The 22,534-nt window shown below is 39.8% G+C and overlaps 1 protein-coding gene across 4 annotated transcripts in view; it reads left to right on the forward strand.

Moving 5' to 3' along the window:
* The first annotated feature begins 255 nt into the window (after positions 1-255).
* Sbf (SET domain binding factor) overlaps positions 256-22,534 on the forward strand; it is an 88,674-nt gene continuing 66,395 nt past the window's right edge. For all 4 annotated transcript variants that reach the window (XM_076213046.1, XM_076213048.1, XM_076213049.1 and 1 more), the window contains exons 1-13: positions 256-392; positions 7,743-7,828; positions 8,381-8,536; positions 9,064-9,204; positions 9,563-9,676; positions 10,144-10,249; positions 13,161-13,287; positions 16,047-16,161; positions 17,531-17,644; positions 19,351-19,542; positions 20,573-20,773; positions 20,907-21,079; positions 22,123-22,228. In XM_076213046.1, the coding sequence (XP_076069161.1) occupies positions 338-392; positions 7,743-7,828; positions 8,381-8,536; positions 9,064-9,204; positions 9,563-9,676; positions 10,144-10,249; positions 13,161-13,287; positions 16,047-16,161; positions 17,531-17,644; positions 19,351-19,542; positions 20,573-20,773; positions 20,907-21,079; positions 22,123-22,228 (1,686 nt within the window). In that variant the 5' untranslated portion in view covers positions 256-337. The remainder of the gene's footprint in view (positions 393-7,742; positions 7,829-8,380; positions 8,537-9,063; positions 9,205-9,562; positions 9,677-10,143; positions 10,250-13,160; positions 13,288-16,046; positions 16,162-17,530; positions 17,645-19,350; positions 19,543-20,572; positions 20,774-20,906; positions 21,080-22,122; positions 22,229-22,534) is intronic.

Here is a 22,534-nt window from a genome sequence, read left to right on the forward strand (position 1 = left end):
TAAATATTTAGCATACCGGTTGCGACTTTTCATATCCACTTATACAACTGCTTCACAAAAACCATTTTCTAAAAAAAAGTTGTTATATTAAAGAAGTTTGCATATTTAATAAATACATTGTGCTTTGTTAGTTATAATCACACCTTTATGTGACCACAGAGTTCCATCACCCCTCCTAAACAAGAAATTCCCTAGCTGTAAAGGGAATTGCCTGTCTAGGGAATTTCTGGTCTCAGCGACTGACAACACACTGTGAGCTAATATGGCTGAGTGTGAGTGAAGGATGTTTGGCTACCACCGGATTTTGTCCTTCTTTCCCTTATAGGGGAGTCCAAACATGTCCAGGCTAGCAGATTATTTTGTCATCGTTGGATACGACCACAAAAAAGACAGTGAGTGTTACTCCGAGAAAGAGGTATTTAAGAATGAAGATGTAACATGTTGAGGGGAGGGGACTTGATTGTGCCCTCCGATTCTTAGCTTACACACGTCTGTCAAAGAACACATTCACCCATGGCTCGACGTGTAAATGAACAGGGCCTCAGTTTATATCACCCATTATCTCAGATTTATCCAGTGTATGGAGTATGGTATGGAGTAAGTGGGTGGTGGGTGTGGCAACTGTGGTATTTTGGTGGTGGTGGTGGTTGTTTGGTGGGGTGGAAGCAAGGAGTATAAACAAGAGGACACTGTTGTAAGCTCTTGCAGTTCCTCATCTCACACCATCCAAACACTAACAGCTCCACTGTGTAAATATCAAGGGGCCTTCCATGAGGAGGGGAAGTAGTCATTCAGTGCATAAGATCTGGCATCATGAGCTTCAATTGTTTTATTATAACACTCAGTCTGTTTTCTCCTCCTATGTTCCTTTGGTTGATTTTGATGTAGAAATCATAGTTTACTGTTCTTTACCAATGGAAAATGTGATAATGATGAATTATTATCAGATAGACTGATCCTAAGACACTTGAATATTGTCTAATAGACATTAAATGAATAAATAGAATGGTAGAAGTCAGTTATGATAGTTTGTTGTCTTGATCATAAATTTGTTATTGATGCCATTCAATTCACCAATGCATAACTTAGTTTGCTAATTCTAGTTTTAGAAGGACAAATAATGTATATATTACTACAGGGATCTTTAAAATCTTACACATGTTTTAGATTAATGGTTTGATTATGGAGATAGCAATGCTGGTTAGTGAAACTGTATTTAGGGCCATGCAGTACTCTCGAAGATTACCAGGTTATTTGGCAAATTCTTTCTGAGGGTCTGGCAAATGTGACCTTGTTCTTCATTCTTCTCCCAGTTCCCTACCTTTGTATCAAATGCTTTGTATTTTGCCATAAACATGTAATACCTTGAATTTCATTACTAGTAACCTGTGCGGCCAATTTTGTGCCCAAGAAATGAGAGTTATACAGGTGATAAAGGAGAAGTTGATGAATGTTGCCTTAATTGTCGTTCAGCGGAAAAGCTGCAATTCCACAGTGGCTGGCAGTCGTCCTTGGGCCATATATCGGATCTCTCGGGGAAGAAACTACGTACTATTGTCTATGTTGTACTGGTGAATCACCATTTCTCCACCACTGCGTTATGATGGTACTAAAGCTGAAGCTGATAAAGGGAGATCCTGGGCCAAGTGTGGGGATTGAGTGCCAGCCCCTCAGGGTTGCACCTCCTGATGGAGGTTAAGGTTTGACAGGGTTTTGAAGATGGACATTTCTGTGGGCTGTCTTGCAGGATCACCACAAACGGGTACCTGTCAGTGGTCCCAGAGGAGACTGCAAGAGACCATAAGGCCTACACTAGTCAGTTCCATGTCCATGACCACATATCATCCCCATCCATAAAGTTATCTAACTGTTTCTTAAAACAACCGATAGTTTCAGCACTTGCTACATGGTTTCAAAGTCTATTCCATTCATTGACCACCTTATCAGTGAATTAGTTCTTGCCTATTTCTTTTATAAATCTAGATTTGTCAAATATAAATCCATTACTACAAGTCCTGCCATGCTGTCTTAATATGATGACCTTGTCTGCATCACCATTGTTGTCCTTCACTCATTTGAATACCTCTCCTAGATCAGTCTGTTATAAGCATTTTTGTTTGAGTCTAGATTAGTTTCTAAACAAAAAGAATTCTCTATGATTTGTCCAAAAGTGTCACTTCAGAGGCAAAATGTGGAATTTATTGTTTTGTAGCTCATCCACCTTCTGCTGTAATTGATGTAATTCTTGTTGCATCGAAGTTATGTTCTATTGAAGATTTTTGTTAGTAATCTTTCTCGGTGTATGATAAGCTCATACCGATTGTTTTCAGACATGGTACCGTCAGGTGCATTCTGTGTTTTAGCGTAGTGTTGTGGACATTTTGCACGTCCTTTCACTTGCCAAAAGGGCAATTGTTTAAGTGGTACAATACAATTGTTTAAGAGATATATTTGTTCCCTAATTTATGATGGATTTTGAGGAGTATTTTCATGACAAAGAAAATAGGAAAATAACAAGCTGGGGACCAAATTGAAATTACATTGTGTATAATTGGTAGTTCATTTAAAACTAGTTTGTCATCAGTGAACATTATATTATTTTAGCCACATTACTTTTTGGCAAACAAATTGTTTAACTTTGGTGCTATGGATATTGAAATATCTATATTTGCTTCTCTTGTTCATGTGATCAATTATATACTTGTATAGGTTGATAAATGTGGTGTTTGATAATTTGAGGCTCAAAGACAAGGCAGCACAAAAGTAATTCATCTTCAATGTTGTATATTCTAGTTGGGTCATTTAAATACTTACTTAAATTGAGGGCTAGGGTGATTCTAGTTATGAATGTATTGTAGATTTTTTAGCAGACTCTGACTGAGTGTTGCATTTGAATAATTCATCAATAAAAGATAAGTTGTATCTGATATTCTTTGTAATGCTTGGCACCATTTGGTTGGTAAAAGATGGCAACAGATCAGAGACATATGATGGCTCTAATGTAATCAGAATTTGTGGTAACATTTTCTAAATCTAGTAATAGAAGGCCCAGGGAATTTATCCCATTATGCATGTAGCTGTTGAGCATATAGGTTTGTCTATCCCCAAACAAGACGTAGATGAACAAAATAGCCATATCAATAGAAAACATGAGAGCTACAAATAGCAAGTTGGTAACCAGAAGACATGGTCGTTAATTTCTTGTGACCTTGCTGTGTTCAGAGAACCGTAGTCTTAGCTGTGATATGTTTGGAACCTCAGTGGGGTTTTGTATATGTTTATTTATATCTAATCCTCAGGTTTCAGGTGCTAGGCTTGAGGAGTAAAAAAAAAAATATATATATACATATATATATATATATATATATATATATATATATATACGTATATGTATATATATATATAATATATATATACATATATACATGTATATATAATATATATACATATATACATGTGTATATATATATATATATATATATATATATATATACATATATGCACATATATATATACATATATATACATATATATACACACACACACATATATATATATATATATATGTGTGTGTGTGTGCGTGCGTGTGTGTGTGTGTGTGTGTGTGTGTGTGTGTGTGTGTGTGTATGACAGTCCTTTGGCAAGCAGGGCTTGTTTGATTACTTTTGTACTGAATATGCTTTATTTGTGGTTGTTAAGAGGTGATTTGATTCATTCATCCCTGTAATAAGGGATTTATTAACTTGATCCTATGTTGAAGAGAAAGGTGGTTATGCTTTTGATTTCTATTTATGAAACTAGGTCATACTGTATTTCTATTATATCTATTAGTTTTCATTATTATTGTTATTTTTTTCCTACCAAATTTAAACAGCAATTTGCTTTGAATCCAAAGTGTTCTGGTTGTAAATCACCCAGTAGTTGCTGTATCTGGTCAGCCACCTTGGCAAACATGGGCAGTTGAGTATTAACAGTATGCTGATTAACTTAGTCATGCATAAATGGAACTGTTCTTTGTAACTTAATGTTTCACTTGGTACAATTGTTTAGCCGTTAGGATGCAAAGACATCACCCAGAAGGTGAACAGGATCGTCTAGCTGTAGAGCATTTTGTATGGCTGCCATTCTCATGGGTTAATTTGATTAATCGTCTGTTGCTCCATTTCTTTTGCAGGAGAACTGTGGTTCTCATGAAACTGGCTATGGTTACGTGTCACTCATTGAAGAGATTTTGTGTCCATGTCTGGAAAGAATGTGTGTAGTACAGTGTAGTATAAAGTGGCTTGGATCTTATGTGCTGCGGTTGCATCTAGAGCAGTTTTGTTATTGAGACTTCACAACAAGTTGAGGAAAGTGGATGAAGAAGGTTCGGGTCTTTGTCTTGAGTTTATTTCCGACTGGTTTTGCCCGTAGTTTCTTCGTGAATGATTTTGGATCGAGACCTGTGTGGACTTTATCCACTTCCTTCATTGGTACACTTGACCCTCCATTTAACGGACAAATGTGTGCAAGGACCGGTCCACTCCTCCCTATGTAAATACAATGGATGGACCAGATCGGCAAATAACAGACAAATGACCATTGTTGGCATCTTGGTATGGTATGCATTTATTGGTTTCATTTACTCTGCCTGAAAATAATATGGTAATATTGTATTATTGATTAGTTTTAATACATACAACAGATAAATATGAAGTAAAAGAACATGAATAAAAAAAATTCTTGGGCAGCATTGTACAGGTATGGGTTGCTTTATCACTATAAAGTATTGTGCAACAAAGGATGAATGATTTGGATCAGACAACTGTACACAGCAATGGACAATTGGGCCATCATCTGACTTTATAATGGATGGGATTTTTTGTCCACTAAATCAAGGATCCATTGCATTGGGGTCCATGAAACGGAGGATTGAGTGTATGTTTTTTTGTGTAGGGTTATGTAGGCATGTCAGTGTAGGTTTTGCTCATCTTGAGAGTAGTTACCTTGCAGAGGTGATGTTTGGATTGATTCAAGAAGGGCTCAACATCAGCCACTTCCCATATGAGAAAGGGGAGCTACTGGTCACGGAATCAAACTGCCCTAGATGCAACCACCACACAAAAGACACTGAACACCTCATCCTATAATGCCTCACACCAACAGTCCCCAGACTACAATGTAGTATCTTTAGCCCCGAGTGATTTACGGACACGTCCAGTGGCCAGAGCTACCTGGAGCCATGGGTCTCCATCAAGAGACCTATGGCAGCAGATTGATTGATTAGGGGAGTTGATGATCTGTCTATTCTGGCTCTTACCAGACTTTTCTTCAACCATGTACTATTCATTTGATAGGTGAAACTTATTATGAGTAATTCCTTTTGTAATCATCATAATTGTGGTCTTGATTTTCATTGAGTGGAAAAGTACAGCCCCATGGTGGTTGGCATTGGTCCTCAAGCTCTCCCATAAGTCTCTGGGAAGTAATATTGGACTATCTGTAATCTGTTACTGTGGGATTGATACTTTATTGTGGGTAAGAAGTAGCAGGAGGGGAGTTGATGCCAATTGTCACTTTGTGGGTGAAAAAGTAAATGAAATACATTTGAAGTTGAGGGAGATCCTGGGCTCAGTCTGAGGACAGAAGACTGGCCCCTCGAGGCTGTATATCTAGATGGAAATAAAGTTTTAGAAGACAGGCATGAGGGAGATAATTCTCTCTGATATCTCTCCCACAGGACCTTCACATACAAGTACCCCTAGGTCTCTTAATCCGACACTTGCCAACCACCACTTGTGCTGATGTTTGGGACCAAGACATAAACCCATTTCAGGAATTGGTGATGTTTTATATCCTGGGCCAGTTCCAGAAGTGGGTTGATGTCCTGGGCCTAAACATTCACAAGTGGCTGTTGGCAAGTGTTGGATTAAGAGACCTAGATGTGCCTGTCATCGGTCTCAATTCCTTTCAAATCGGGATAGCAATCTTCACATATCCAAGTTGCCTTTACTGAGTTTAATCATAATTACATGATCTGTGTGTATTGTACACCACTTTCATTCCTTCAGAATTGAATATTTAGCACTTGTGTGGCAGAGTGGAGACTAGGGATGAGGGAGAAATGATTTTACCCTGTGTATCTGAATACTCCTCAAATCCAAACACCCTGTAGCCCAATTAGTTCAGATGTGGGGTGATTACTGGACTATAGTTTTACTACAGTCACTGTGCTTCATCAGTGTTACCTTTTCAGTATGGCAAGGAGGATTATAATTGCTTGTGCCACTGATGTACAGTAGACCTTCAATATAACGGATGATATGGGGACAGGGGTCTGTCGTTATATCCAAAGACCCATCGTAACTGAGGATCTGTTATATCTGATGGAAATACCAGACAGATCCGTTATATCCTGAAGTTTGTCTGGTATTAGAAATTACTAGGATTAGAAATTACAGTAAACTCTTGATATAACAGATGATATAGGGACAGGGGTCTGTTGTTATATCCAAAGATTCGTTATAACCAAGGTTCCCTTGCTATAACGAATGAAAATCCTTTATAGCGAGAGTTTGTCCGGTCAGATTTTTTGTTTATATCTGATATCTGGTTTATCGAGGGTTTACAGTATATTAAGGTTGGTACTCATCTTCTATATAGATTTGAATTCATTCTCCCAAAGACTATTGGGGATTGTCATGTGCTTAGTTGGTCTGGTCAGTGCAAAGGTTCCGGCTTTGGCTACAGCAAGGCAGTTTTCTGCCAGAAGCTCTTTACACAAGCCATTTCTTGCTGTCAAATGTATCTGTGAAATATTAAAGGTTCTTTTTTTGGTGTTGGGATATTCTGGCAGTAATTGGTTCGCTTAGGCAGGTGACCTGGTGTTAATGTGTTTTTGTTTGTGTAGTGATGTACAAGGAAGATTGTTTCATCTTGTTTCATCATCCTGTATTTCTTTATTATGGGTGTGAAATGTGAAATGTTTTATTATGAAGGGTTGTTTGTCACAGTAAGTAAAGTCCATTATCTGTATATGAAAAAAGGGTATAGGTATAATGTGCAGTAAAGTACTAAAATCTTTTGTTCTGTCTGCAATCTGGAGACATTTATTTGTTTATTTGCATATAACTGTTATTGTTTGTTTTTGTTTTTATATATTTTATTTTATTCTATTTTATTTATTTTTTTGTTCTACCTTGTAACATGTAGGTAAAAACATTGGGGGTGTTTCATTGAATATTTCAAGAGAAAAGACGAAGAAATAAAGATTCATAAAAAATCAACAAGATAAAGACATCTATGTATAACAAGAGACCTTGCAGACACACTACTAAGTCGTGAGTTTTAGATGTACACATTTATATATTAGTCATGCACATTTTCGCTTGCTCAACATTCCCATAAGGACTGGGAACTGTGGGTTTACTACAAGAGACCCAAGACATCAGAGTCATTAATCTCATAAGGGCTTGAGATCAGGATATTGAAAAAGGAGAAATGCGTGTGTGACATAGAGGGTTGGGAAGAACATACTAAGGCAGTGATTGTACCACAAGAAGGATGCATATGAAATGAACAGGTATTATTGCTGGGAAAAAGATACAGTGCAATTTTTTCCCACGGTTCAATCAAGAAGCAGAGAGAGGGATGCGAGTGAAAGGGTGGGAGCTTCCACTTAACCTGACTATGCAAGTAATTGCTGTTTAGAGAAAAAAGAAAAGAAAGATTATATTAATATCGCACATGCATTCTTTTTTCAGGAAATGGTATTGGTAGTGGTAGGATCATTCAACGCTTCCCACAGCATGACTGGACAGACGCACCATTTATTGAGGGGCTGGAGCTTGTAAGTTTATTTACATTTATATATATATATATATATATGTATATATTTTCTTTAAGGCATATTGAATTGTATGCAACAGCAAATTGAGCTCTGATGAGTTTCCGATGAAGAGAGATCTTCAGAAGACTTGGAACTCTTCATGGGAAACTCATCAGAGCTCAATTTGCTGTTGCATGCAATTCAATATGCCTTAAAGAAAATATTTTGCCGCATTACTCCAATATATATATATATATACACATACAAGGATGGATTAAAATTGAAGGACAGTGTTTTATATACATACAGTTATTGAACTTAGTTGGTGGTAGTATTTTGTATAACTTTTATATACACCTATATTGTGATGTTGAGCAGTCAGATTTTATGCTATCAGTTATTAATGGTTTTTCAATATAACCCCACATCCCATAGGTATACATTATCATTGGTTGTTCATCTCTCATGAAAAATGTTGACTGTTGATTTTTTAATTAACTGATTCATTTATTCTCTATCAAATTTCCTTCCTTTCTATTGTTGTGTCAATATTTCTTGATCACTTTTCCTCAGTTCTGCCAGCCCCAAGGATGGGCTCTATCAACTGAGAGGCAAGAACCAAAGTTCTTCGTGTCGGTCCTCACAGACATGGACGCCAATCGACACTACTGTGCGGTGCTTTGCTTCAATGAAGCGGTGTCCATCACACCCACAAAACCCACAGATGAGGTAGGTTCCTGAAGAAGGACTATACTTGTTCTTTATTGTGGATATTCGAACCTGCCCAGTGATATATTTAGAGTTACACAAATACTATTTATATTTCATTGGTGAGTACTTTAGTAGTAGTAGTTGTCTTTGTGTAAAAAAAATTCATAGAACAAAAATAAAAACTATATCTGCTTAGTTCTTATGTATATATCTAATTAGCTTTAGGTGTCTGAAATTTAATGGAAGGTGCTGCAATGACATTGTATTTATTCATAAACGTCAAGGCATTTGTTGCAGCAACTCGTTTATAAAAGTGGATATGAATTTTTATAATGGATATATGTATTATCTTATATAGCAGTTCAGGAATCCAAAAAAAGTCATGATTATTTTGTTTTGACTTTTTGTAAGTGTCGAGTGACGTGTTGGTCTTCGTTGTGAGTCGCACATAGACCTCCATTTGAATCGGACTATTACTGGTGACTTCTACAAGGGACAAGGGTGATGATTGCTTCACAACCTCGTTTTCTTTTTATTATCTGTAGGAGGAAGACAGCTTAGATATTGGTAATGGTGGTGTGGACGGGGTCGGGCCTCCCGTGCCCTTCATCACACACCATTCGATCATGTACGCGCCAAAGTGCCTTGTTCTCATCTCTACCCTCGACTATTATGAAACGTTTAGGGTAAGTGCTATACCTGTACACTAAAACTGTTTATACAAGTTTAATAATTGATTATTGGACTTTAAGGAAGTGGTCAGTTAATATAAATAAGATATTGTGTGGTTATTCAGCAGAATTTGTTTTTTATTGAGTTAAAAAATGTTCTTCAACTTTGGCTACCTCTCTTGTAAGGGGGAAAAAAGCCCTTGGTATATGTATGTAAAAAGTGTTCTTTTGAAAATATGTGTTTAGTGATCATTTAATATAAATAAAATTCTATATGATAATTCAGCAGAGCTAATTCTTTAGCAAGTTGAAAATTATTCCTTTGGAGTTATACACCTGTTGTTTATTTATTTATTCTATTTTTCTTCTACAGAATTGTTTAGGGATAATCTACACCGTGTACATGGAAGGGCTAGGGGTGAGCATGGAGACCTTAATAGGAAATATTGTTGGTTACGTGCAAGCACCTCCACCAGGAGGACCACAGGTAATACTCATTTTGAATTCTTGTGTGTCTCGAATGTAGGATTTTATTATACATGCACTTAACTGCGCGTGATGTTTGAGTATTATTTGTTTATGAGAACGGGCTTAGGCACCTTGATTTACACTCTGGGATGATCTAATAGGGGGTCTTGAAGTGGAACAAGGGGGATGCAGACAAGGTCGTCATATTAAGACAACAGGGTAGGACTTGCAGTAATGGATTTAAATTGGACAAATTTAGATTTAAGAAGGAAATAGGTAAGAAATGGTTTACCAATAGAGTGGTAAACAAATGGAATAGACTTAGTAATTGTCTAGTTAGCAATCGATGAAATAATTGGTTATTTTAAGAAAAGGTTAGACAACTTTATGGATGGGGATGACAGGTGGTAATGGACATGGAACTGTCTAGTGTAGGCCTTATGGTCTTTTGCAGTCTCCTTCATTCTTATGTTCTTATGTTTTCAGGTGCGGTTTAGTATAGGAGCTGGTGATCGACAGGCCCTTCAACCTCCACATTCGCCCACTCTTCCTGTGACCAACACAACCGTTGCAAATCTGTTCAATCAATTAGGTAAGTTTGTGTTTTGTCACTGACAGTTCACCAGTGTTTCTGTCCTTGGCAACAGCGTTGTCTCAAAAAGTGAAAGAAAACAAGGTGGCAAAGGAGGGACCTAGAAAGCAGGGATAGTAAAAGATAAAAAAGATTATCAGTGTTCTACTTCAGAGATTAGAATGATGTGTGACTGGTCTGTAAGTGTCTGTCAATTATCATTAAGACAGTACCAATACAGAATAGGCATGGCCACAGGTTAAAACTGCCCCAGAGGCAACCATAACACAAGGCATAGAACGCCTCATTCTGCTATGCCCCACATTAACAATCCCTAGACAACAACACAATATCTCTTCTCTAAGTGGCTTATGGTCAGTCCTGCCTGGAGGCTGTTGCCAGTTTCCTGAAGGCCATAGGTCTTTTGCAAGAGCAACCAGGGTAATGGATTGATCTGTAAGTGTTGCTGTACATACATGCATATACCAAAGGCTCTTTCCCCCTCGTAAGTGGGGTGGCCCAGCCAAGCCATACACCTATCCAAACCCATTTGTTGTCCCTTTTATTTTAGCTCCTTGTCGATGAAGGGTCGTAACTGTCCCCCGTTCACTGCTCAAGTCAGAAGCAAGACGCAGCACCTCCACAGCGAGGCCTGGCAGTGGTGTGTGGAAAGCAGAGGTGGATGGAGTGAACTTGGGGAAAGACCAAGAATGAGTGATGTGTGTGTGTGTGTGTGTATGTATGTGTGTGGCTGTTTCTTTCACCATGTAATGAAGTGGTAGGGTTAAACACAGCTCCAGTTGTTGGATCCTGCTGTATTTTTACCTAGTTGTATTTTACGGGATGAGAGCTATGCTCGTAGTGACCCATTTTCGTATCTTTCCGCATCCAGTTTATTCTTAAAATCTTGTATAGTTTTGGCACCCACTGTTTCTCCGTTTAGTTTGTTCCAGACATCAATCACTCTATGTGGGAAGCTATTCTTTTTCAAATCTCTTCAGTAATTGTCCTTTAGCCTCTTTTCTTGTCCTCTTGTTTCTCTTCTGTCCCATTTTAATAAGTTGTCCCTATCAAGAATTTCCGTCCCTTTCATAATTCTGTAAATGGTCAACAAATCCCCTCTTTCTCCTCTATGTTCCAGTGTTGATAGATGTAAATTCTCCAATCTTTGTTCGTATGTCAAATTTGATAGTGTAGGTGCCATTTTTGTCGCTGCTCTTTGAATTATTTCTAATTATTATTATTTATTTATTTATTTTGTGTGTGTGTGTGTGTGTGCCTGCATGCATGCTAGGTGCCCATAGTGTTGCAGCATACTCTAGTTTAGGTCTTATTAGTGCAACCATTATTTTCTTTACCATTTCCTCATCCATGTAATCGATGCTGCTCTGCCTCTGGTCCAGGCAGTATTGGGGCTGGAGACAGGGATGACCCTTTATCCACAAGGAAATACAAAGGGAAGGACAACAAATATGTTTATGAATAGGTGTGGGTTAGGCGTATGCTGGCCATCCCCCGTATAGTTGTAAGAAGGCCATTTGGGTTATACATGTATGTATTATTACTCTGGCTTGCTGTATTGCTTTGGACACAAGCAGTTGGCAGGGGACAGAGATGACCCTTATTCATGAAGAGCAAAAATAGAAGAGGGACAATAAATGAGTCTTGGATAGGGATGGGTGGATGTATGTCTTGAGTAGGCTATCCCTATACAAGGTGAAAGGCCCTTTTGGTGTATGTGTGTGTATATATATATGTATGTATGTATACATACATATACACCAAGGGCTCCTTCCCCTTTGATAACACACTACTGCATGCCAGACCCCCTGATATCCATCCCTCTGAATCCTCTCTCGCCTAAGAGGACAGAATCCACCAGGCCAGGCTGCGGTGCATCCACCACCCAGCCCTTTTATATTGACCAGAGCCAGATGGATGACCACATCACGGGTGCCTCTCCAGGATGTCGCACTTCATCCTGTAGTATTCAACACATCAGGGAAGACTGCATTTCACACAATTATGCATGCCAAGAACACAACATATAGGGGATTTATGGGAAAACCCCTTTCCAGCCATGGCATTCCTCAGGAGATAGGATTGCTCAGCCAGACACACAAGGGAATGTCATCATCATCATTCCCCAAATAAGAGAGGTAGCTAAGTCAAAGGCATGCACCCATTCCACTCCCATCCACCACCCTTTCCTCCCTCTTCTCATAGCTCCTCGTGGATGAAGGGTCATCCCTGTCTTGCCCAGTGTGTGTATGTATTTTTACAAAATTACTAGGCTACCATCTTAAAAAAAAAAAAAAAAAAAAAGATACATGTACCAAAGGCTTTTTTTCCCCTTACACAGGAGGTAGCCAAAAGAAAAAGGCATAGGAACAAGTCCCACCCATTCCATCCCCTACATACTCCACTCCCCTCTACCCTCTTCCTTCCCTCTTATCTTGGTACCTCCTGGATGACAGGTCATCCCTGCATCTTGTCCACTGCCCTGGGTCAGAAGCAGTGTCGCAAGACACAGCACATCCACAGCAAGGCCACTTCATTTATTTAGCGACCCCCCCCCTCTGTCCCCTCATGCAGAAAATGAGAAGACGAGGAGAAATCCCTTCGGGCTGCATCAATTTATTTCTCATACATACTCCCTCACTCCCCATCCCCCACCCACTCCCCCTCATGCATCACAGCAATCATCCATACACAACCCTTCTCTATTTACCCCTTTAGCCACTGGTACAAAATGCCTGAGATGCAGTTTACACGCACAAGACACTGAACACATCATTGCTCCAGTGACTTTTACTGGCTCCCTGGAAGCTGTGAGTCTCTAATAAGAGAAACCCAGGGGCAATGGATTAATTTATTGATTACTGTATGGTATTTGAAATTGAAAAACTCAAATTTTACTTTTTCTCCGCAGGGATAAAGAATGTGTTGGTACTGTTCTGTGCGGCTTTAACAGAACACAAGATTCTCTTCCACAGTCGTTCTTATTGTCGTCTCACCGATGCCTCTCATGCTCTCAAAGCTCTCATGTATCCATTCAAGTAAGTGTGTTATTTCGTGTTTCTGATTCCTTATGCGTGTACATAAATTAGAGGCTTGGTAGGATTAATAGTCAGAGAATAGGAGGTGGGACCCAACGAGCATTGCTCCTTTTCCTGTGTACTACAGTTAGGTAAATACATACATATATTTACCAAAAGCTGAGTTGAAACACACGTCCACTGTGTGTATAGTAAAACCCATTAATTAAAACCCATACATACATTACATATACATTAAAACCTATTCATTACTATCCATATTCCTAATAGATTCACTTGAAATTATTTTTGTGTTTATGGCATAGGTTGTTTTGATTCATTGGCATTTGATTTGATCATTGGTTTTTGACAACAGTAGAATATCAACTGAAGGGAGATTTTTGGTAGTGGGGGACAGGGCAGGGCATTAAGACTACAGACTCCAACTATCAGAATTTAGAACTTCCTACAAACTGCAGTCTGAATGATTCCACAATCTATGTAACCTTCAGGATATTGTTTTTTTTTTTTTTAAGGGTTACAAATTTAATTGACGAAGATAGATAAAGGGTTACAAATTTAATTGACGAAGATAGATAAAGGGTTACAAATTTAATTGACGAAGATAGATACGCTTAGGTCTCTTAATCCAGCACCCTCCAAATGCCGTTTGTGCAGACGTTTGGGCCCAGGACATAAACCCACTATGGTAACTGGCCCAGGGCATAAATATCGATTCCCAAAATGTGTTTATGTCTAGGGGCCAAGCACCCACACAAGGGGCAGTTGGCAATTGTCAGATTAAGAGACCAAGCTATACAGTATAGCTGTGGGCCAGATGAACTGAGCTCATGCCCCTCTGCTGATACCATCTGTATGAGCAGAGGGGCACATTTGAAGAGACAGAAAGACACAATGGAGTGAGGCGGAAGCAGCGTCAAATGTTCAGAGACGCACGTTGAGTGAGGCGACGGTGGTGCCATACAGTACGAGCAGTGGAAATATTTCTTACTTTTTTGTTTTTTTTTCTAGAAAAATCCACGAATAATCAAACTGTGAAAAACAAGGGATTACTGTACAATTAGGTAAATACATACAGACACACCAAAGAGAGGGCAAGAACAAATCTCTGTGAATAATTTTTTTTTTTAAGTTTTGAGATTTTACTTTCTTAAAATCTCAAAGAAAGTAAAAGATTTTATGTCAGATGACCTTATACTTGTTGGAGTAAAGATGAAAGCATGCTTTTTTTGTGGTAAGTTTGGTGATTTTTTTGTTGGTGTAATCCTTATGTTTTCAGATTAAAGTAATATTTGTTAATTCTTTGTAAGTTTTTACAATTTTGTTGAATGACTAAAGATGATTTTGATGTTTGTGCCTTTTTAAGACTCGAGTTTATAGAATTTATATAGGTATAGGAAAATGAGGTGGAGGAAATGTGGGACATGGTATGTATGTTTATTACATGAATAACAAGCTGCTCAACCAGCATTGAATTCTGTCCTAAAGAGTTGATATTAAGGAAGACATAACTTTAAAACATTCAAGCAGGGTGTTGTTCACTTAATAAAGTCATTTCATGAATCCTGTGGTTCCCTCCCCTCATCAGACAACTCTCTTCAAGGTTGATTATACGTGTTGTTGGCCGTAAATGTGCATTATTACTCGGAGCAGGGGGGGTCTCGGTCTGTCTTGTCCCAAATTTGTCTTACTCGAGATGATTTTTTTTTCTTCTTTTTTTTTGTGACTAGATAAATTTATTTAATTGATTCATTCATTTGTTATTATATTTCGATGCTCTATGGCCAAGTGAGCTAGAGTATCACTATTTGATTTGTGGTGGAGAACGAGGTGACAGCAGTTCAAACCCTGCCACCAGTGACTCTGACCAAAGGCATGGTTCATTAAATTCCACACCACAAAGTCCTCTGCAAGTAGCACCGTCCTAGCATCTTGATAGGGGAGTTCACAACATAAAACTGATTTATTTATTTATTTATTGTATTATTATTTTTTTTTTATTTTTATTTTTTTTTTTTTCTCCATTTTCTTCTTCTTCTTTTCTTCATTTTCTTCTTCTTTTCTCCATTTTCTTTTTCTTATTCTCCTTTTCTTCATTTTCTTCTTATTTCTTAATTTTCTTTTTCTTATTCTCCTTTTCTTCATTTTCTTCTTGTTCTTCCAAATGAACTCCCCCCCCCCCCCCACTCAGAGAGGGTTAGTGTAGGGCCTCTTAATGGAGGAACCTGTGAAAGGGGCAATTTGATGCAGTTTTCTCCCATTATGATAAACTCGTTTTGCCACCAGGTACCCTCAAACTACCCTCTACTCCTGACCTCTCACCCAAGTAGCGACATTCTAAGCTGCTCAGCCAGCCTGCGGTTCACTCCCCAAAGAACCCCCCACCCCGACCCCAACTCAAAACCCTAAAATTCCCTTCCCAGTCGAGAACCTCCGATGTAGAATGTGGTTGATCAGATGGTGATGAGTTTAATCCTTTTAATACGGCGATGCCCTTGAAATATTCTATTCTGGCTAAGAAATGGACTAGTTCTTATATTTGAGGACACGAACTCAGATCCAAATAGGGTCTCAATCGCTGAAGACGACTTTCAATCAGGGGTCCATCCCCTGAAGTGAAAAGAATTGGTTTTCCTCAGCCAGAACAAAGCGTATGAAGTGCATCACTGTATCAGACAGGTTAAGACTCCATGATGTGATGGAGCGGAGTTTGTCCTTGTGGCGTTCGGTCAATGTGCTTCCGCTTGTCTTTGCCGCAGATACTCCCATGTGTACATCCCCATCCTCCCGGCTTCCCTGGTGGAGGTCCTGTCCACTCCCACACCTTTCATCATGGGTGTGCACTCTTCGCTTCAGAATGATGTCGCTGAACTAGTGAGTACCTCCCGTGTGCTCGTAGTCTTAGTCATTCGTTGTGTTTATGTGTAAAATATATTGGTTGTGGTGTATGAGTTTACAGTTTCTGGGGAATCTTGTTGCTTTGTGGTTGTTTTTATTGTTTAAGATGTGGATAATATTGATTGTGGCAGGAATTTCAAGATATATCAGTCTTGAATATATACCAGTTCTCATCCTCACACTATAAGTTGGTCACATACAAAGCCTTTGGCACAATCACCCCCTTCAAACAATCTCCTCTTTGCATCCTTTCCCAGATGCCTGTTTTCCATGACACTGTTTAATCCCCCAAGGCATTTATTTGCTTCTCTCAATCTACAATTTACCTCCACCCTCATTCCTCCCTTTCCTGCCACATGTGACCCTAAATACCTAAAACTATCCATTTCCTCCACCCTCTCTCCTTTAACACTTCCAACTCACTGCCATCCTCTCCCTATGTATATCTCATCACCCTGGTTTTACCCACATTTACCTTCAACATTCTCCTATTGCATAACTTCACAAACTCTGTCGCTAACTCCCTTAATCCCCCCTCTGGCTCTGCCATGTCTTTGAACAACAACTGGCTCACCTCTCACCTCTCTCCATTTTCTTTAACCAACTCCTGTCCCCTGCCCATTACCCTTGTATATACCTCCTGCACCACCTCATCCATGTACACATTGAACTGCCATGGCGACAGGACACGTCCCTGATGCAGTCCCACCTTTACCTCAAACCACTTGCTCTTTCCATTCCCAATTGTAACACAGGCTACTCTTGTAAATACTCTTGACTGCCCTTAACAGCTTTCCCCCAATCCCATGTATCTGCAAAACCTCCCAAAGTGCCTTCTTGTCTACCCTGTCACAAGCCTTTTCCAAATCCATAAAGGTGCAAAAAATATAATTACCTTTTGCTAAATCTTCCTCAAATATCTATCTTACCACAAAAATCTGATTCATGCAACCCCTACTTTTCCTAAACCCACACTGTTCCTCACTAATTACTCCCACAGTTCCTTTCATAATATTCTCAATTAAAACCCTCCCATAAGCCTTCCTACACTCAACAAACTGATCACTCTGAAACTACTTTACTCACAATTGTCCCCTTTTCCCTTGTAAAACAGAAATGTACAGGCATACCTCCAGTCCTCCAAAACTCTACCCTCCCTTAGACACACATCGAAGAACTTCACTAGCCAGTCCACTATTACTGTACCTCCCCTTTTCAGACACTCCGCATGACACCCATCTAACCCTTACCTGCTCTCATCATTTTCATAACTATTCACCCTTGGTATATAGATAGATTATTATTATTACTGTTATTATTATTATTGTTATTAATACTTTACCAGATGGATGTGATAGTTGCTGACCTAGATGGCGGTTCCATACGTGTTCCTGAGTCCCTCACCCTTTCCTTACTCCCGGACCCGTACTGGAGTCAGACTCACAATGCACTCTCTGCGGTAAGTATGACATTCTCTGCTGTAAATTAATTGCATTTGATTTGGATACTTCGGATTTTCTACGTACATCAAACAAGGAAGGAAGGTGGCTGGGTATGGGACGGGAGTGGGGAATGGTTGTGTGTGAATGATATTTTGACGCAGCTCAAGGGGATTTCTCCCCATCTTCTCTGTTTTCAGCATGAGGGGATGGAGAGAGAGAGGGGGAGGGTCACCAATTAAATGAAGCATCCTTGGTGTGGATGTGCTGTGTCTTGCTGTATTGCCTCTGACTAGGCCAGTGGGCAGGAGACCAGGATGACCCTTCATCCGTGAGGAGCTAAGATGAGAGGGAGGAAAGGGTGGTGAATGGGAGTGGAATGGGTGGGAGTAGGTACATGCCTTTGACTTGGCTATCTCCCTTATAAGGGGAAGAAGCCCTTTGTTTATAGACTTCATATTCCATAAGTAGAATAATGAATTTTTTTATATATGACAAGATAATTGTATAACTGATATCTTGTAATATCTTTATGTGTATTTATTCATGGCATTGCTGCAGCAGGACCTGACAAGTGGAATTGGTTTCCTCCCAATGAATCAGTGGGGATGAACCAGACCTAGCTCTTAGGGTCTGCTGTGCCATGCTGCATAGGCTTCGGCACAAATGGTGTGCCAGATAACAGGGATGACCCTTCATCCATGAAATACTGAGATGGGAGGGGCATTAAGTGGGTTTAACGTGTATGAAATAGTTGTGTGCTTGGACTAGTTTACCCTCCCATACAAAGGGAAACAGCCCTTTGGTTTATGTAAAGGCCTTGTTTATGGGGGTTGGGCAGATTGAAACTTATCTTTGTTTAGACTTGTAGACAAAAATAAAATAAGAGGGGGTCCTTCATCCCAATGTTCTTCATCATTTAGTGACACAAGAGCATGTTGATGGTATCCTTGACCCGTCACAGTGTGGGAAAAAAAAAAGTGAGTTGGTGGAAGAAGGGTATCGAACAAGAGGTTTAACCACTTCAGCACGATGACCCCTACGTAGGCATCATGAGGCGTGAGGGGGTACATGAGGATGCTGACGTTAGCGTCTTGATGATATATATTTTTTTGTAGTTGTACATGAATTACCCCCAGATTCTGTGAACTAGTTTGATCACATATTACTCAGAATAAAAGAGAAGAAGTAATACAGCAGTGACTTTATATTTTACAATGCGAGTAGTGTGATGCAAATTACATATGGCAGCCGATGCTGTGCGCGAGAATTTGAGTCTTATTGAAGTGGTTAAGGATGGTAGCAGAGAGAAGGGATGACGATTCAGTTCAAAGTCAAACTCCGCCATCAGTAGGCTGGGATAATGCCCCTTACAGAGGACTTAATACATACATATACCAATGGCTTTCCCCCCCCCCCCCCATACAAGGGAAGTAGCCAAAAAACAAAGGCATAAAATCCACTCCCACCCATTCCATTCCCACATACTCCACTCCCATTCACCCCCCTCCCTCCCTCTTATCTTGGTTCTTCATGGAGCTTGGAATTCAACCATACCCTTGGTTCAGCTCGCTGGTGACAGGGTTTGAACCGCCGTCACCACAACCTTCTCACAGGGAACGACACCCAAACCTGTTCATCTGTGAGCATTGTATTATTTATTTGTACAAGTTAATTGTATGTGATATAAATTCGTTATATTTACAAATTGCATTTTACTCCGTAGGTGTTGCATCCTGACCTCAATGTGGCGGACAATGCTTTCCCAACCTCAGGAGCCCAAAGTTCACAGCTTCATATGGTGGATAAAGAGATTCGTGCGATCTTCATGCGGATGTTCGCGCATGTTCTCCAGGGCTACCGTTCGTGTCTCACTCTAATTCGTATTCACTCGAAACCAGTCATCACTTTTCACAAAGTAAGTTACCCAAGGTAGCTTCATTTGGGTCAGTTTTATTCGTTTATGGTGAATGAATGAAGGCCTGCATCAGTCGGTGAATTGATGTCACGAGTTTTACTAAGCGGAAAACCCACAGCCCCACAGTGGCAGGCAACTGTCCTCAGAACCTTGCACAGATCTCTCTGAGAAGAAACTTTTGACTGTTGTCTGTGTGGGACAGTTTCTGTGTCACTGGCTGCAAGTGGCAGGGAGAGAGGAGCAGTTGGCAGCTCTCCCTCCCTCTGTGTGTGTGTGTGAAAGAGTGGAAAAAATACAGTTGAAATTGATAGAGATCATGTGCCAAGTCTGGAGACTCCTTTCTTATTTCTCTCTCACTCTCTCTCTCCTCTCTTCTCTCTCTCTCTCTCTCTCTCTCTCTCTCTCTCTCTCTCTCTCTCTCTCTCTCTCTCTCTCTCTCTCTCTCTCTCTCTCTCTCTCTCTCTCCCCCCCTCCCTCTCCCTCCCTCTTCCCTCTCTTTCCTCTCTCCTTTCTCTCTCTCTCCCTCTCTTTCCTCTCTCCTTTCTCTCTCTCTCCCTCTTTCCCCTTCCCCTTTGGTCCAGTCCAGAAACCAAATGCCAACCCCTCTGGGTTGTACCTTCTGATGGAAGTGAGGCTGTTGTTGGGTTTTGAAGACAGGCAGCCTTGCTATCTGTAAAAGCATGATGTGGCCGTGAAGGGATGTTTTTCTTAATTGCTACATGAATGAATGAGGAAGTGAGTCACTGTGTGATGAATCGGTGTGGGTAAACCAGCTCTGGCCATTGTACCTTTCTGTGACTCGCTGCACGGAGTTAACGCACGTAAAAAATTGAAGGGGTGGGGATAAACTAACTTAATGAAAAACATGAATGTAAAAATAGATGAAGTAGAATTGATGTATACATCACTAAAGAGGGAGAGGAAGAGAGTTGAGCAAGTTTATTGAATTGCTTGTTAGATGAGAAAGAGCGAGAGAGAGAGTGAGTCACAGACTTCTTGCCAATTCGTTTAAATGCCTTTTCCTTTGCAGGCTGCATTTTTAGGCCAGCGCGGGATGGTGGATAACGACTTCCTTCCTAAAGTGCTCGATTGCATGTTTTTCACATCCTTCGTGTCTGAGAGGGGACCACCTTGGAGAGTTTGCGACCTTTGGGACGAACTCTACTCCAATATTGGGGAACAACTTAGGCTTGAACAGCATGATAGTCGAATGCTTCTAGTCCATGTTCAGGTAAATTGTTAAGAGTTGTGGGAGTCGTATCTGTGCCTGAATTGAATTGAAGTATCAAAAATTTGTAGATAGATAATTTTGGTCTTTCCGTGATTAATCTTACGAATGAAAATTTATGCTTTTTCGCACGCAGGAACTTGCTCAACAGCTGTACAACAACGAAAACCCTAATCCTCAACCCTTTGTACCCAAAATCCCAAAGCCCACGGAGGGTTCCTTTACTCGCATCCACCAACCAGTCTTCCCTCATATAGATTGCCAACAAGTGCAGGCAATTATCGATGAAGGAACAGCAAAAAAAGTCAAGTAAGTATTTTTTTTCCTCCCTCTCACGCACACACTTCCACATTCTCTCATACACATTCTCTCACACACCCTCACTCTCTCTCTCAGTCCCTCTCTCACTCTCTCTTTCATTCTTTCTCTTTGTCTCTTGCACAATCTACATCTCTCTCTCTTCTTCTCTCTTTTTCCATCTGTCTCCCTCACACTTGTCTCTTTCTGTGTGTGTACGTGTGCGTGCATGTGCAATTGATATATTTTATTTATAGTTTTATTTCTGGAGGTGCCAAGATAGGAGGGAGGGAGGAGGGTGGAGGGGAGTGGAATAAATGGGAATTGAAATAGGTGGGAGTGATTTCTATGCCTTTTTCTTTTTGGCTACCCCCCGTGTAAGGGGGAAAAAGCCTTTGGTATATGTATGTATTTCTGGCTTTCGGGACATAACCACACAAAAGAGATTGAGTCATACGAGAGATACGAGTGGCTCCTGGAGGTGTCTTTATGGTCCTAAAGATTTTGACTGCACGGATGTGCCAAGAATTTATCCCAATCAGGGACATTACTAATTAAGTGAAGCAGATTTGCTGAGGATGTACTGTGTCTTGCTGCATTGCTTCTGACCCAGGGCAGTGGGCGGGAGACAGGGATGACCTATCATCCATGTGGAGCTAAGATGAGAGGGGGGAAAGGGTGGTGGATGGGAGTGGGTGCTTGCCTTTTGACTTGGCTACCTTCCTTATAAGGAGAGGGAGCCCTTGGTTTATAGATAGATTTATTTGTTTTATTTTATTTTGTAACTTTTCTTTAGGCATATAATCACACTAAAGAGATTGATTTATACAAAAGATGTGACTGGATCATGGCTGTGTCACCATATTTTTTAAGATATTGAATATGTCAAGAATTTTTTTATTATTATTTTTCCCCTAAAAGCCCTTGGTATATGTATATATATATATTTTATTATATTATTTTTATCATGTTTATTTTGTTTATTTATACATTCATTTATTTATTTATTTGTTTTTCAAAATCCATTTAATTTTACGAATTAATTTTTTTTCCAGAATTCCTCAGAAAGCTGGTCAGCCCAGAATTGTTCCCATGGGGCCGCACATTTCCAGTCTCCAGTCAGGACGGGGTCTGCTCTCTAGCTCAGCAAGAAGATTAGAGGTTAGTTAACGTTCATTATTTATCTCACACACGCACACACACACACACAAAGGAGGTGCCTGCCCTAGTGAGAGGAAGGGTGGGAGGGGTGTGGAGTGTATTTAGGGATGAAATGGGTGGGAGTGTTTTTGTGCCTTTCCCTTTTTGGCTACCTCCCTTGGAAGGGGGAAAAAGCCTTGGTATATGTAATTTGTGTTATGAAAATGGGCAGTGTTATCAAGCAAGTATGACAATTGAACTTGAAGATTGTTGAAATGTATCTATATATTTATAAATATATATATATATATATATATATATATATAT

This window comes from Oratosquilla oratoria, chromosome 30, assembly GCF_046742065.1.
Source record: "Oratosquilla oratoria isolate Oo_2021 chromosome 30, ASM4674206v1, whole genome shotgun sequence".
In the NCBI taxonomy this organism is placed as follows: Eukaryota; Metazoa; Arthropoda; class Malacostraca; order Stomatopoda; family Squillidae; genus Oratosquilla; species Oratosquilla oratoria.